The 17,602-nt window shown below is 46.6% G+C and overlaps 1 protein-coding gene across 1 annotated transcript in view; it reads left to right on the forward strand.

Annotated features, from left to right (window-relative positions):
• The first annotated feature begins 7,064 nt into the window (after positions 1-7,064).
• The window catches only part of LOC144602838 (zinc-binding protein A33-like), an 11,242-nt gene continuing 704 nt past the window's right edge, over positions 7,065-17,602 (forward strand). Inside the window, exons 1-6 of the mRNA XM_078415958.1 lie at positions 7,065-7,475; positions 10,797-10,892; positions 13,028-13,261; positions 14,455-14,477; positions 14,575-14,693; positions 16,306-16,587. Coding sequence (XP_078272084.1) covers positions 7,065-7,475; positions 10,797-10,892; positions 13,028-13,261; positions 14,455-14,477; positions 14,575-14,693; positions 16,306-16,587 — 1,165 coding nt within the window. The remainder of the gene's footprint in view (positions 7,476-10,796; positions 10,893-13,027; positions 13,262-14,454; positions 14,478-14,574; positions 14,694-16,305; positions 16,588-17,602) is intronic.

The raw sequence follows: 17,602 nt of genomic DNA on the forward strand, positions 1-17,602 counted from the left end.
CTTCCAATACTGTAATTGAAATAAACTCAAAATTACTTGCACTATGCAGCTTGCTTTTGAATTCTTTTGAAATCTACTGAACGGGGAGACAGCAGTTCTGTTTGCTTTAGTTTAGATTGGAAATACAGCGCGGAAACAGGCCCCTCGGCCCACCGATTCCGCACAGACCAGCGATCCCCGCACATTAACACTACCCTACACACACCAGGGACAGTTTGCACTTATACCGAGCCAATTGACCTACAAACCTATTACTCTTTGGAGTGTGAGAGGAAACCACAGACCACGGGGAGAACGTACAAACTCTGTACAGACAGCACCTGTAGTCCTGATGGAACCCAGATCTCTGGCGCTGTGAGGCAGCAACTCTACCGGTACCACCCCTTAATCTTTTGAACTGTGTTTTTGAGTTGCCCTCTCTACAAATTGGCGACTGCATTTCCTGCACCTTCAACAGTGGCAGGTTTTCAGTGACAGGGAGGTGGTGTTTGAGGGGGACGGACCCGTGAACCTCTTGCCCTGTGGTTGACCGCAGGAGAACCACCTCTGTTGGCGCTGCAGGTGCATTTGTCCCATTTCTTTAAAATGGTCGTCATGATGGAGACCCTCAGGTCCTCTGGCCGGCGCCCTTCTTCTCAGACGAAAGCAAACATCGATGGTGAAATCCACCAGCTCCTACTGCGCGCCTGCAAAATGTTTGGCCGTCTGAGGATAAGAGTGTTTGATGAGCGGATCTCCAAAGCTCCACAAATCTCGGTGAACGCAGCCCTGGGCATGAGAAGCACAGGTTAGGACCCCCGACTGAGGAATCTGGTATATTTCCCTTCACCAAACACAAGGAATGAATCGGGAGGCTTTGGGAAGGTATAGGAGATATTTGCTGGAAAGGTTTTGGAGATGACGGGGTTCAGGTTCAGGATAACACCAGAGAATAATGTTTGCTTCTCCGGGGAATATAGATAGGGGCTGTCGGGAGATTTGACAGAGGGGTCCAATTTCGGATCGGGAGCAATGGGGGCCAATGATCTTCCCATCTGTGGCGGTCAGTGGGAGGAGCAAAGACCACACCGATTTCAACAGAGACGCAACCAGGTGGCGAGTAAAGTTGGGCCGAAGGGCCTGTTTCCAAGCTGCATCACTCCATGACTGTGTGACCCCAACAAGGGGAATATGATGGAAAATGACCTGCACTGGCGTTGGAAATTCAACAAATTCGATCCCAGGCTTTCGATGCGGAATGTTCACCGCCACCCACTCTCACTCGTGAGCGGACAAACCTAAATACTCTGGCATAAAGGTTAATGGATCCTATAACACAATTTATCAAGCGATGCGCTGCGTCTCCAAATATAGATTAACCTGAAGACTGGCGCACGAGAGACGGGTGCACTGTTGTGGATTAAAATAAGTCCGGAGAGAGGTCTCCGTCCATCCTGATCCCGGGCTGGGAACGGAGATGCGGGCGGCCGGTTCCACTGCCCAACACCTTCTCAGTTACACCCGAGGCTTCGTTAGCACCGGGCCCCGACCATTTATCATCGAGTCCAACTGCACGGACGCAGGTCTTTCGGCCCAACTTGCTCGTGTCGACCAATATGCCCCATCTACACTCGTCCCAGCAGCTCGCGTCTGGCCCATTTCTCTCTAAACCTTTCCCATCCCTGTACCTGCTCAAATGCCTTTTAAACATGGTTGTAATGGCAGTTTCTATACCATCTCGAAATCCCACTTCGATAGCCATTACTTCTCGGGGATGAAATGTGATTATAGCTTACGCACACGTCGCACCCTGATATGACAAAATGAATCTTCCAAACTTCTTTTCTTCATTAATTGGTTTTATTAAAGTAGCACAAATCATAGAGTAATTCATCAGTTTCCGTACTTTATCAACTGTTTCTTCTTCAAGCAATATCTATAAATTCTTGCAGTTATTACCGTATGGTTCTTACAAATATAGCTGGTGCGAGCGCATGGTACGAGCGCATGGTAAAGAACTGTATGCTCACCATCCTCCGAGTCTAAACTGACCCACAACCTCTGTCGACACACTAGCCTCCTCCCATCTAGACACTCCCCATTACGCATTAAGTCACACCCACAAGCAGGCAAAAAAGACATCAACTAGAAATATTAAAACATAGTCATAACACAATGACAATAACTGAATTAAGCACAAATGGCTCCTACATACCGGCCCCTAATTGTTCTGCGTATATAACGAAGCAATTACTAATAGATATCAAAGGAGCTATAAAAGCTTACTATTCATCCAATAACAAAACAATACGCATTACATATACATCATCGTACAAATTTATTTCGCAATTCTTCAATGTTCCCCTTCACCTTCCAGAAGCAGGGATATCTTGGTTATTGGTCTTACCAAAATATTATCCTTAGTTTGAAGTCGTACCGTACGCACAAAGCCTTTAACATCCGGCATAATCTCCAGTATCCTGCCCATCAACCAAGAACCTCGTGGTGCAGTAGAATCAACCACCAAAACGATATCACCTGGAATAAAATTTATTCTCACTCTCAACCATCGTTGACGTTCCTGAATTAAAGGTAAATATTCTTGTGTCCACCGTTTCCAAAAAAGGTCCGCCATATACTGCACCTGCCTCCATCTGCGTCTAACAAACAAATCGTCCTTTGCAAAGAGCCCAGATGGTAGCACTGGCCTAGCTTTCAATAAAATAATATGATTTGGAGTAAACGCTTCCAAGTCGTTCGGGTCATCAGAACTCTTGGTGATAGGTCGGTCATTCAAAATTGCCTCAATTTTGCAAAACAAGGTTTGCAATCCATAGTCTGTTGTTTAAGAACCGAACGCAGCACATTTCGGATCATATGAATCAGTCGTTCCCAAACACCACCATGGTGGGATCCCGCTGGGGAATTAAAGTACCATCGTATGCCTTGCCGAAGCATATCATTCTGTATCTTGTTCTGATTCAAGCCTTTAAGCGCTTCTCTCAACTCCCTTTCCGCTCCAACAAAATTTGTACCATTATCAGATCTTATTGAAAGAACCTGACCTCGTAGACAAATAAATCTTCGCAGTGCGTGAATACAGGAATCTGTGTCCAGTGTACATGCCATCTCAAGATGCACCGCTCTACCTGCCATGCAAGTGAAGATCACACCATTCCTTTTCACCAGACATCGTCCTCTCTTAACCTCAACAGGACCGAAATAATCAACTCCTACCTCTGTAAATGGAGGATTATCAGGTCGAATCCTTTCCAGAGGCAAGTCTGCCATCTTTTGTTCACCAAATCTTCCTCGCTGACGCTGGCACGCAACACAATTCTTTATAAGAAAATAACTGCAGATGCTGGTACAAATCGATTTATTCACACAATGCTGGAGTAACTCAGCAGGTCAGGCAGCATCTCGGGAGAGAAGGAATGGGTGACGTTTCGGGTCGAGACTCTTCTTCAGTCTGAAGAAGGGTCTCGACCCGAAACATCACCCATTCCTTCTCTCCCGAGATGCTGCCTGACCTGCTGAGTTACTCCAGCATTTTGTGAATAAAACAATTCTTTATAACCTTTCTTGCAGCTGAGTTACCTTTGACAATCCAATATTTCCTACGAAGTCTCGACAACATGTGATTTCTTCCTCCATGTCCGATCTGTTCATGAATATGCTGTAACAGCAATGTTGAAATATAAAAGTCCTTTGAGAGAATAATAGGATGCTTAGCTTCTTCAGGCATCGATAGTTTACTTAGGCGACCCCCTACTCTCAGAACTCCTTTGTCCAGCATCGGGTCAAGCCTGTATAAATGACTACTTCTTTTAACACCATGCTCACCAGCTTGTAATGCTGATAGCTCATCCTTATATTCTTGTCTTTGACAAAAAGAAATAATAGCATTTTCTGCATTGAAAAGATCATCTGAACATAAGCACTGTCCCCAGTATGATACCTTAAAAACTTGCATCTCTTTGTCCACCTTGACTTTCAACTTGTCAGGATCCGTTTCCAAACTACTCAGAGCAGTCCGAATCTCCTTTCTCTTACGAGACCACTGCAAAAGCATTGTTCTTCATTTAAGAAACCAAGCCACCACAGTCTTCAATCTATTCCATGATGAAAAGTAAGTAATTAGATAGTTTGTGGAATCTAGCGGATCCTTACTAATGACATTCACTACAATACTCGCCAAGATGGCCGCGCCGTTGTGTTTGGCTGCCTGTCGTCGCTCACCTAGAGATCGTAGTGTTCTTCGAGCCACTTTGGTCTACGACCGCCGAACCCTCCTGTTGATCCGACCCTCCGTCGTCGACTTCTTCATTCCAGGTCCCGGACAAAGTTTCATCCAACGAACGCTCCTCGATCAACTCCCGGTAGATGTGCGGGCCCAGCCTTACATCCACCGCCGCACGCACCGCGCTAGGAGGTGGGGTAAACGCGCGGGAACATTTGAAAATTTAAAAAACCTCGCCCGCGCTCATCCAACATCGGCCTACCTCGCCCAGCGCTGCGAAGTCGGACCTGGTCGACCTTACAGCTCCATCCACCGGCGCTCCCTCGAGCTCAGGTATGCCGCTCTTCGACCGATCATCCCGGTCCCTGGACTGCCGGCCCGCGGGCTCCCAGCAAGGCCATCTGTGAAGCGCAGCGGCGTGGTCTCCCTGAACCTCCGCCCGCTGGCGTGGGAGCCGCTACCAGACCGAAGCTCACCTGCTGTCCCTGCTAAAGTGGCCCTGATCAACGCAAGATCCCTACAGAACAAGACCTTCATCCTCAACGACTTCTTCACCACCCGTGGATTGGACTTCTTAATGCTCACAGAATCCTGCCTTAACCCTGATGAGCTTGCTCCACTCGTGGAACTCTGTCCTGATGACTGTAACTTTTTCACCTCGCCTAGGCTCTCCGGACGCGGTGGGGGCTTAGATGGGTCTTGACACGAAACGTCACGCATTCCTTCTCTCCAGAGATGCTGTTTGTCCCGCTGAGTTACTCCAGCATTTTGTGTCTGTCTTCGGTTTAAACCAGCACCTGCAGTTCCATCCTACACATACCGACTGACTACTGTTCACTTCAGCTTTGATGGCAACCGGTATTATGGAAGCAAGACCCCATGGCGCTGATGGCGGCGGCAACCCGAGACCCGCTGTTGAGGCGGCTCCTCATCCCCCTCCTCCACCCTCTCCCCCTCATCCCCCTCCCTCTCCGCCGGGCCTGCAGCGGCGGCCCCGAACCCGACCCCGCCCGGCAGCGGCTCCACAAGGAGCGGCGGCGGCTGCGGAGAGAGGCGGCTGCGGAGGACCGGAGTGGAGGACGAGAGAGAAATGGAGGGGTGAGGGAGAGGAGGAGAGAGGAATGGAGGGGTGAGGGAGAGGAGGAGAGGGAGTGGAGGAGTGAGGACGAGAGGAAGCGGAGGAGGCGAGGGAGAGGAGGGGTGAGGGGAAGGAGAGAGAGGTGGAGAGGAACAGGAGGGGGAGGAGGAGGAGAGGTGAAGGAGAGGAAGAGGGGGGTGATGAGGATGTGGTGCAGGGAGAGGGAGAGGATGAGAGTTAGTGGTGGAGGTGGAGAGGAGGGTGAAAGGGAGAGGAGGAGAGGGTGAAGGAGTGGGAGAGGAGGGATGAGGGGGAGAAGGAGCAAGAGGAGGAGGAGGGGTGATTCGGAGGTGTCGTCTTTGTTCAGGAAACGGGGCTTCAACTCCACTCCACGCTGTTGTCCAGCCTCACTTACCCCCTCTGGCAGCTTGTTCCAGACACCCACGAACTTCTGTGTGAAAATGTTGTTCCTCAGGTTCCCGATTAAATCTTGCACCTCTCACCACAAACCTACGTCTTCTAGTTCTCGATTCCACTGCTCCGGGTAAAAGACTGCATTCACCCTGTCTATTCACCTCTTGATCTTATGCACTTTAGCCTGCGCTCCAATAAATCCTTCCCTGCCCAACCTCTCCCTTTCGCTCTGACCCTCAAATCCTGGCACCATCTTCGTGTATCTACTTTGCAGTTGTTTCCAACATTTTATCCTGCCTTACACTGTCCCAAGCGCTACTCTCCGCTTCCGTCTATATCCAGAACAGTTTAATGTGTAACTGACCCCTCCCTGTGGTACAGAGCGGGGGAACCCTCCATAGTTTCCGCGGGTGGATTTGTCTCCTTCCTTTAAAATGGTCGTAACGATGGTGACCCTCGGGTGCTCTGGCCGGTGCTCCTCTTCCCAGAGGAAGGCAGACATTGATGGTGAAACTCACCAGCGCCTTCAGTGCACCTGCACAACCTTTGGCCGTCTGAGGAGAAGACTGTTTGAAGATCAGGACACAATTCGCAAGTCCTCAATCATTTTGTCACACACCTTCTTTCTTCTCATCTCTGGCCTTTGTCCAACCGTCTGCCTATCAACGGCAAAACCCGCCTCTCGCAGTGTAATCAGTGTTTTGGGGAACAGTATAGAAACATAGAAAATAGGTGCAGGAGTAGGCCATTCGGCCCTTCGAGGCTGCACCGCCATTCAATATGATCATGGCTGATCATCCAGCTCAGTAACTTATACCTGCCTTCTTTCCATACCCCCTGATCCCTTTAGCCACAAGGGCCACATCTAACTCGCTCTTAAATATAGCCAAGGAACTGGCCTCAACTACCTTCTGTGGCAGAGAATTCCACAGACTCACCACTCTCAGTGTGAAGAAATGTTTTTTCATCTCGGTCCTAAAAGACTTCCCCCTTATCCTTAAGCTGTGACCCCTGGTTCTGGACTTCCCCAACATCGGGAACAATCTTCCCGCATCTAGCCTCTCCAACCCCTTAAGAATTTTATATGTTTCTATAAGATCCCCCTCAGTCTTCTAAATTCCAGCTAGTATAAGCCTAGTACACATAAGTATGTGTGATGATGCCATTAAAATGCAGAATATATCTCATCTATCAATTCACAGATTTTAGTTATTAAAAAAAAAAATTATGTAAGAATCTGCCGACTAAAATGTCGCCATGACCGACAGCGATTTAAGGCTCCTCTAGTATCTTTGATCAGCAGCTGCGCGAAAGGGAATGCGTTTTGAACCAGGAAGAGGAGGAGTTAAAATGGCATCGAAAGACCAGGTCGAGAGTTGGACCGAGGAGGCAGTTTGTCCCATCTGCCTGGATTTCTTCACCGATCCGGTGGCACTGGAGTGTGGCCACTACTTCTGCCGCTCCTGTATCACACAGAGTTGGGACCGGGAGGAGAGAAACTCCTGCCCGGAATGTAGAGAGGTGTTTACAGACCGCACCCTCAGGGTGAGTCGGGCCTTGGCGAGACTGGCTGAGAAAGCTCGAACACTGAGCCTGAATCGGACAGAGAAGGAAAGTAAACTTCTCTGCGAGGAACATCAGGAAGAACTGAAGCTGTTTTGTGAAACTGACAAGAAGCTGATCTGTGTGATTTGTGCAGGTGGGCGGGAACACAAGTCTCACAGCTTCATGCTGGTAGATGAAGCTGCTAAAAACTACAAGGTAAAAGCAAACAGATTTTAACATATAACATATAACAACTACAGCATGGAAACAGGCCTGTCCGGCCCTACCAGTCCACGCCGACCATTCCCCCTGACCTAGTCTCATCTACCTGCACTCAGACCATAACCCTCCAATCCCCTCCTATCCATATACCTATCCAATTTACTCTTAAATAATAAAATCGAGCCAGCCTCCACCACTTCCTCCGGAAGCCCATTCCATACAGCCACAACCCTCTGAGTAAAGAAGTTCCCCCTCATGTTACCCCTAAACCTTTGTCCCTCAATTCTGAAGCTATGTCCCCTTGTTGGAATCTTCCCCACTCTCAAAGGGAAAAGCCTACCCACGTCAACTCTGTCCGTCCCTCTCAAAATTTTAAAAACCTCTATCAAGTCCCCCCTCAACCTTCTACGCTCCAAAGAATAAAGACCCAACCTGTTCAACCTCTCTCTGTAGCCTAAGTGCTGAAACCCAGGCAACATTCTAGTAAATCTCCTCTGTACCCTCTCCATTTTGTCGACATCCTTCCTATAATTTGGCGACCAGAACTGCACACCATACTCCAGATTCGGCCTCACCAATGCCCTGTACAATTTCAACATTACATCCCAACTTCTATACTCGATGCTCTGATTTATAAAGGCAAGCATACCAAACGCCTTCTTCACCACCTTATCCACATGAGATTCCACCTTCAGGGAACAATGCACAGTTATTCCCAGATCCCTCTGTTCCCTTGCATTCCTCAATTCCCTACCATTTACCCTGTACGTCCTATTTTGATTTGTCCTACCAAAATGCAGCACCTCACACTTATCAGCATTAAACTCCATCTGCCATCTTTCAGCCCACCCTTCCAAAAGGCCCAAGTCTCTCTGTAGACTTTGAAAATCTACCTCACTATCAACTACTCCACCTATCTTAGTATCATCTGCATATTTACTAATCCAATTTGCCACACCATCATCCAGATCATTAATGTAAATGACAAACAACAGTGGACCCAACACAGATCCTTGGGGCACTCCACTAGACACTGGCCTCCAACCTGACATACAATTGTCAACCGTTACCCTCTGGTATCTCCCATTCAGCCATTGTTGAATCCATCTTGCAACCTCACTATTAATACCCAACGATTTAACCTTCTTAATCAACCTTCCATGTGGAACCTTGTCAAATGCCTTACTGAAGTCCATATAGACAACATCCACAGCCTTGCCCTTATCAATTTCCCTGGTAACCTCTTCAAAAAATTCAAGAAGATTAGTCAAACATGACCTTCCAGGCACAAATCCATGTTGACTGTTTCTAATCAGGCCTTGATTATCCAAATAATTATATATATTGTCCCTAAGTATCTTTTCCATTAATTTTCCCACCACAGACGTCAAACTAATAGGTCTATAATTGCTAGGTTTACTTTTAGAACCTTTTTTAAACAAAGGCACAACATGCGCAATGCGCCAATCTTCCGGCACCATCCCCGTTTCTAATGACGTTTGAAATATTTCCGTCATAGCCCCTGCTATTTCTGCACTAACTTCCCTCAATGTCCTAGGGAATATCCTATCAGGACCTGGAGACTTATCCACTTTTATATTTTTCAAAAGTGTCCGTACCTCCTCTTCTTTAATCCTCCTAATTTCCATCACTACTCTACTTGTTTCGCTTACCTCACATAATTCAATATCCTTCTCCTCGGTAAATACCGAAGAAAAGAAATTGTTTAATATCTCCCCCATTTCTTCCGGCTCAGCACATAGCTGTCCACTCTGACTCTCTAATGGACCAATTTTATCCCTCACTATCCTTTTGCTATTGACATATCTGTAGAACCCCTTGGGGTTTACTTTTACATTACTTGCCAAAGCAGCCTCATATCTTTTTTTCGCTTTTCTAATTTCCTTTTTAAGATTCCTTTTACATTCTTTATATTCCTCAAGAACCTCATTTACTCCCTGCCGCTTATATTTATTGTATATCTCCCTCTTTTTCCGAACCAAGTGTCCAATTTCCCTGGAAAACCACGGCTCTTTCAAATTATTATTCTTTCCTTTCCACCGAACAGGGACCTAAAGACTCTGTACTCTCAAAATTTCACCTTTAAATATCCTCCATTTCTCTATTATATCCTTTTCATAAAACAACAATTTCCATTTCACTCCTTTTAAATCCTTTCTCATCTCCTCAAAATTAGCCTTTCTCCAATCCAAAATCTCAACCCTTGGTCCAGATTTGACCTTCTCCATAATGATATTGAAACTAATGGCATTATGATCACTAGACCCAAAGTGCTCCTCAACACATACCTCCGTCACCTGACCCATCTCATTTCCTAACAGGAGGTCCAACACTGCCCCTTCTCTGGTAGGCACCTCTACGTATTGCTGCAAAAAACTATCCTGCACACATTTTACAAACTCCAAACCATCCAGCCCTTTAACAGAATGTGATTCCCAGTCTCTATACGGAAAATTGAAATCACCCACAATCACCACTCTGTGCTTACTACTAATATCTGCTATCTCCTTACATATTTGCTCTTCCAATTCTCGTTCCCTATTTGGCGGTCTATAATACACCCCTATAAGTGTTGCTAAACCTTTCTCATTTCTGAGTTCCACCCAAACAGCCTCCTTAATCGAGCCTTCTAGTCTGTCCTGCCAAACCACTGCTGTGATATCCTCCCTGACAAGCAATGCAACACCCCCACCTCTTGCCCCTCCGATTCTATCACATCTGAAACAATGAAATCCTGGAATATTTAATTGCCAATCGCAACCCTCCTGCAACCATGTTTCACTGATCGCCACAACATCATACTTCCAGATGTCAATCCAGGCTCTAAGCTCATCCACCTTTCTTACAATGCTCCTAGCATTAAAATATACACATTTAAGGGACCCATCATTTCTTATTCTCAGTTTATTTCTTTTCCCTTCTTTCTCTCCTACATATTGGGTCTGAGTGTTTCCCTTTTCTGCCTCCTGCCTCACACACTGCCTGTTAGCTATCTGTGTTTAATCTGTGATCGCATCATTGTTTAATTCCTATGTGTATGAAGAATCTGCAGATGCTCGTTAGAACCGAAGATAGACACAAGAATCTGGAGTAACTCAGCGGGACGTGCAGCATCTCTGGAGAGAAGGATTGTCAGTCTGAAGAAGGGTCTCGACACCGAAACGTCATCCATTCCTTCTCTCCAGAGATGCTGCCTGACCCGCTGAGTTACCCCAGCATTTTTAGTCTATCATTGTTTAATTCCGTCTTTATAGTGTAACATTTTTATTCTCTGATTTTCAAACACAATCGCAGGGTCAGGTTAAAGCTTCCATCCAGTCTCTTACAAAAGACAAATCAGAGATCCAGCAAATGGAGCAGCAACAGAAAGAGAAGATTTCTGGAGTTCTGGTGAGGCTTTTAAGTTTCGATTTCCTGATCTTGTGCAGGTTTGATCCCTGTGATGCGTGTAATAACAGGGCAGCACAGTGACACAAGTAGTGCTGCTGTCTCCTAGTTCTTGTGAGCGGGTTCGATCCTGACCTCGGGCGCTGCCCGTGTGGTTCACGCCTTCTCCCTGTGACCGCGTCGGATTCCTGCCACGTCCCCAACAAACATACGAGAGGAGCAAGATGAACCACTCCGTCGACATCGCGTATAGTGAAGTGTTGTACGCAACGGAGAGGAACGTCCGCGATTTTAGTAAACAAAACCCGATTTTACATCATTCAAAAACGCACTTCATAAACAAGGATAACACTTTTTATTTCTGTCATTCATGGTAAGATTTACGTCATTTTGTGTGCGAGGTATACAGGGTTGCACTGTTTCGCATATCAGCTAGCCAATGAAATGATCAGGTCATGATTTTTCCAGCACTTCACCTCCCCCCCCCCCCCCCCCCCCCCCCTCGTCTGAAGAAGGGGCCCAACATGAAACATCACCCATCCTTTTTCTCCAGAGATGCTGCCTGACCCGGTGACTTACTCCAACACTGAGTCTATTTGAATTGGATTCAAACTTCTGTATCACGGCAGGCAGCATTGGTCATTTTAGTGGCTGTCAAGGGTTTTTAACTGATCAATTCACCAATTCAAATTTTCTTGGCTCTAAGTATAAAGTTCAATGTCTTTTCGATTATATTGTGGATACAGTAGAGTTCTATTGTTTGCAAATGCCTAATCTCTGCTTCCATGACTTTTTAAAATAAAACAAAAAGAGATATAGCTCGTGGAGGTGAAATTAAAATTAACAGAGAAAGCAAAGAAGAACAATTCATTAAATATGATCAATTGGCCAGATACAGACAGAGTGGATCTCTAGTGCAAATATTCAATCAGTAACATCCAAAGTTTAAAGATCACGAAGTAGCATCTCGTCAAGATATAGCTATAAATGTCAACTATCAACTTATCCAAGTAGCTTTAAAAAAATATTTGTTTTTCCAACATTTTATATGCAAAGAAATCGCAGAGAGTTGTGAACACAGCCCAGTCTGGCACACAGAATCTGCTTACTAAAATGGCGCTGAAATTTACCCATGACCTGCTACAGTTTTTAGTCAAGTGGTCTATCTTGCTCCTCTAGTATCTTATGGTCCCCAATTCAAGCTGGTTCAATGGTCAATCGGTGACTGTAAATTATCCCTGCAAATGTGGGTGGTGGGCAGATGAATGAGAATTAATTGGTACGTGAAAAGGAATAGGCAGCAGGGAATTAAAGTCATAAGGAACAGGAGTAGAATGAGGCCATTCGGCCCATCACATCTAAGCCGTCATTCAATCATGGCTGACCTATCTCTCCCTCCTAACCTCATTCTCCTGCCTTCTCCCCATAATCTCTGACACCTGTACTAATCAAGAATCGATCTATCTTTGCCTTAAAAATATACATAGCCTTCTGTGGCAAAGTATTCCACAGATCCACCACACTCAGACCAAAGACATTTCTCTTCATCTTCCTAAAAGAACGTCCTTTAATTCTGAGGCTATGACTTTGAGTCCTGGATTCTCCCACTAGTGGAAGCATCCTCTCTACATCCATTCTATCCAAGCCTTTCACTATTCTGTATGTTTCAATTAGGTCCCCCTCATTCTCCGAAACTTTAGCGAGTACTGGCCCAGTGCTGACAAATGCTCATTATAGGTTAACCCACTCATTCCTGGGCTCATTCTTGTAAACCTCTTCTGGACCCTCTCCAGAGCCAGCATATCTTTCCACAGATATGGTGCCCAGAATTCCTCACAATATTACAAATACGGCCTTACCAGCGCCTTATGGAGCCTCAACATTACATCCCTGTTTTTGTATACAAGCCCTCTTGAAATAAATGCTGGCACTGAGTTTGCTTTCCTTACTATCGATTCGACTTTTAGATTAACATTTTGGGAATCCAACACCAGCACTCCCAAGTCCCTTTGCACCTCCGTTTTCTGGATTCTCACCCCATCTAGTTAATAACCTATGCTTTATTCCTGCGCCAAAAATGCACAACTCCACACTTTGAGATATTGAGCAAATATTGATCTTCACCTTTTATTTCACAGGAACAGTCACAGAACCTTCAGTCTAAGATCACATCCCAGTTTGCTGAACTGCACCAGATTCTCACTGAGAATGAGCAGCGCGTACTGGCAGATATCCGGGAGGAAGAGAAGAAAATTCTAAACACAATGGAGAAAAAACTTGAAGAGATTGAGGAGAATTTAAATTCCATTCAGGAGGAGCTCTTTAAGTTGCAGCAGCAGATGGATCAAAAGGACAGTATGGTGTTTCTGAAGGTGAGGGGTTTCACTACAGTCTGGTGAAGTGAAAGTGCAGTCACAAAATGGTGGGTGACATTTCTGACATGAATGCTGTATTTACCAATGATTCAGAACTGGGTGAACGTTTCATTTGTTCCAGTTGTTGTTGTTCCCAAACTAATTGGCCTCCCGTAAAATCTATGGGATCTCAGGACTGCCTGGACGGAATGTAGAGAGGTGTTTGTATTCTGTGGAGTTCAGAACTACGACGGGTGATCCTATATTTGATCCCAAGCACCACGAATGGACAGAGGGCAGTAAATCTCTGGGATTCTCCAACCAAGAGACTCTGAGAGGTTTAGCCTGTTAGACATATTTATACATTTTTGAAAATTTGGGGAACTGAAATCAAAGGGAATGGGACAAAGTGGAGGAGTTCAGTCCTGGGCTGGATCAGCCATGACCACATTGTGGGGATTAACATTGAAATCTAGAACGTGGCACACAGCAGATTGATCTTCTATGTCCGGTTCCCATCAGCGGTGGGCGGTCACCTTGGGGGAACTTGCTCAGTTTGTTTTACCCACCTTTGTTCACCATGGAATGACATCCCATTCTACATCATAGACAGGGCATTCAGCCCATCCTATCCAGTCAAGATTTCTGCTCCACTCAACATCCCTCCCATCTACTCACCACACCCGGTAACAATGCCCCGAATTCCAGGAGTGTTCACATGTTTATCCCGATGACCCTTCAATTTATCTCTGCTGTTGGCTTCAGTCCCTCCAATGCAAGTGAGGTCCATGTTCTCATGACTGCATTCCTTTCAGTATTTGTTGAAGGCCACGTTACATTTCAGCTTTGATTTTTGCTCTCCAATCGATTAGAGATATTATTTCATCCTCACCCATTTAAATCCACCGATAAACTTAAATCCTCTCTCTTCACTCCTGACATGTTCCCCAGATAAAATTCCATGACCTGCCCAGTCTTTGCATTGAGTTCCATCCTCTCAGTTACGGCGTCATTCTCATGAACATTCCTTGTGCTTTTCCCCAACGTTCTACGTCTCAACTGTAATGTCCGTTTTCTATCTGCATGACAGCGGCGATAAGAGTTGGGAAATGGGAATTATCAGAGGGTTGAAGAAATGTGGAGAAATTCCCGCTGTCGGGATGAGGACGGTCCATCTCAGTCAATTGAGATTTGTGTTTTATTTCTTTCAGGAAGAAGCTGGTCGCAAGCGAAGGTAGGACATGCTCTTGACGGAAACATTGTAAGGTTTTGTTGAACGGCCCAATATATTTCCAACGCTCAGTTTATAACCAGCTGTTAAATATTTGCAGAGTTGGTGATGAAGCCATACCACAGTCGGTGGTAGATGGTAATTTGATGATTGAAAAGTTTGAAACTCCTTTTTTGTACAACACGGTATTGGCTGAAACATCTGATGCCATCAAGCAAGGTAAAGCTTATACCTTTTCCATTGTTCTTGTTTCTGACATCTTTAAGTAATGTGTAGATGTAAACATTAATGGTAGTTTGGACTGAAGGGAAATTGAAGATTTGATCTTCCACCAAACACAGCTGCAGAAAAGCATGACAGAGTCAGAGAGCTGTGTCACACAGAAACAGGCCCTTTGACTCGACATGACCATGCCAACCAAGTTGCCCAACGGAGCTTGCCCCAGTTGCCTGAGTCTGGCTCATATCCTTACAAGTCTTTCTTATCCACATATCTAACCAATTCTCTGTAAACTGTTGTAATTGGACCTGCCTCACCCACTTCCTCTGTCAGATCGTTCCACATCTACACTACCCACTGACTGAAAAACCTGCTCCTAGGTCCATTTTATTGTTTGCACTCTCTGCACTCTCACCTTAAACTGATGCACTCGAGGTTTAGACTCTCCGAACTTGGGTAAAGTATTGTGGCTAATCACCTTATCTATGCATCTTACACATATCTATAATGTCACCCTGACAGGCTCCCAAGAAAAAATGTCCCACTCTAAATAGTCTTTTCCAGGAATGAGTAGATTAATCTATGATGAGGATTTGACGGCACTGGGCCTGTACTCGCTGGAGTTTAGAAGAACGAGGGGGTTCTCATTGAAAAATACAGAATAGTGAAAGGCTTGGATAGAATTGAAGTGGAGAGGATTTTTCCATTAGTGAGAGAGTCTAGGACGAGAGGCCATAGCCTCAGAATTAAAGGATGTTCTTTTAGGAAGGAGATAAGGGGAAATGCTTTTAATCAAAGTGTGGTGAATTCGTGGAATTCATTGCCACAGAAGGCTGTGGAGGCCAAATCAGTGAATATGTTTAAGGCAGAGAGAGCTGGATTCTGGATTAGTACAGGTGTCAGAGGTTATGGGGAGAAGGCAGGAGAAAGGAGTTAGGAGCGAGAGACAGATCAGCCATGATTGAATGGTGGAGAAGACTTGATGGGCCGAATGGCCTCATTCGAATACTTTCATTTATGACATTATGACCTTATGACTGTCCAAATTTACCTGATAACCCAGCCCTTCAGTCCTGATGAAGTTGTTGTAAACCCTTTTGCACCCACTCCAATTGACTAACAAACCCACCCTTCCCTTTGTCTCACCCTCCACTCAAAAAAACACAGGAGCAGGACATCTGGCCCCTCGTGTCTGCCCCCTTTCACTGTGATCATGACGACCCCACCACGCACCTCTATCTCCTCTTTAACAATCTCCAAATTACCACTCACCCCAATATCCTCTTGCTCCGATCTGCCTCCATATCTGAATAAACCGCTTCATTCCTCCATCCCCACCGCAATCTCGCAATCCTCCTCACTCTCCACACTCGTCCTCCCCGTCCACCCTCCCCCACCTCACGAAATTCCCCTCGCCATCTCTGGATTATAAACTCCGGGGGAGATGTCTGTGTCCACCCGATGTGGTTGTGGGTGAAACCCCGGGCAGGGTTTCAGTTGTCCGCCCGCCTGTGCCTGAGGCCGAGCGGCCTCCCCCCCGGTCCCGGGGCCGCGCTGCCCGAGTCTCCCCCCGACCCCCGGGAACTCTCTGATTCTCTGCTTCTCCCCCCAGTCTCCGTCACCCTGGATGTGGAAACAGCGCATGCGCTGCTCGAGGTGTCTGAGGATCGGAAGAGGGTGAGACGGACCCGGACCCGGAGGAGTCTCCCTGACACCGGGAAGAGGTTTACAGGCAGGGAGTGTGTGCTGGGATCGGAGGGATTCACATCGGGGAGACATTACTGGGAGGTGGAGGTGGCGGGGAGTCGGGGCTGGGGTCTGGGAGTCGCCGCAGAGTCTGTGGAGAGGATGGGAGGGGTCACACTGATCCCGGAGACTGGAGTCTGGCGCATCAGTTGGTGTGATGACCAGTTTGATGCAGATACCTCCCCTCCATCCCGTCTCCCCGCCCGTCCCATCCCCGGGAGGGTGGGAGTTTATCTCAGTTACGAGTCCGGGACAGTTTCATTTTACGACGCGGACACCAAGTCCCATCTCCACACCTTCACTGGGAATAAATTCACGGAGAAACTTTATCCTTTCTTCGGGCCTTTTTGGGGTGAAAACCACTGGCTGAGAATCTGCTCCGGTTCCGCTCCGGGTGTGTAAAAGGGTCGGGTCCCGGGACCGGCGTCAGGAGCGGGGCTCAGGGGCTGTGGGGCAGAAACCCGGTGGACAACAGGTCGGCGCTGAACGGCTCCCATTTAATCCCCAAATTCCGCGTCGTAAAAAAAACCCCAGTGGAAATAAAACCAGGGGGAATGTAAATGTGGGAAGAGAGAAATAAACAGTAATTGGAATCAGAGCTGTCGATCCGTTCATTTCAACGCGTTAACCGCGTCACCTCTTGGTCCCGCCACTAGATGGCAGCAACGCCACGCGGTGCGACCACAGACCAGCTGTAACTTTGAGAATTAACTTTGACAATTGCAGAAACAGCGGGAATCTGATTTAATAAGTGACTTTTGTCACCTGTTACCACACCTGCGACCCAAACCACATGCATGGCTTACAATGTGGAATAAAAGCAAAAATTGCCCCCAAAACAGCAGGTCAGGCAGCATCTGCAAGGTGAAACAGACCTTACATTTCAATAGACAATAGGTGCAGGAGTAGGCCATTCGGCCCCTCGAGCCAGCACCGCCATTCAATGTGATCATGGCTGATCATTCTCAATCAGTACCCCGTTCCTGCCTTCTCCTCACACCCCCTGACTCCGCTATCCTTAAGAGCTTTATCCAGCTCTCTCTTGAATGCATTCCGAGAATTGGCCTCCACTGCCTTCTGAGGCAGAGAATTCCACAGATTTACAACTCTCTGAGTGAAAAAGGTTCTTCCTCATCTCCGTTCTAAATGGCCTACCCCTTATT

This window comes from Rhinoraja longicauda, chromosome 19 (genome assembly GCF_053455715.1).
Source record: "Rhinoraja longicauda isolate Sanriku21f chromosome 19, sRhiLon1.1, whole genome shotgun sequence".
Taxonomy (NCBI): Eukaryota; Metazoa; Chordata; class Chondrichthyes; order Rajiformes; family Arhynchobatidae; genus Rhinoraja; species Rhinoraja longicauda.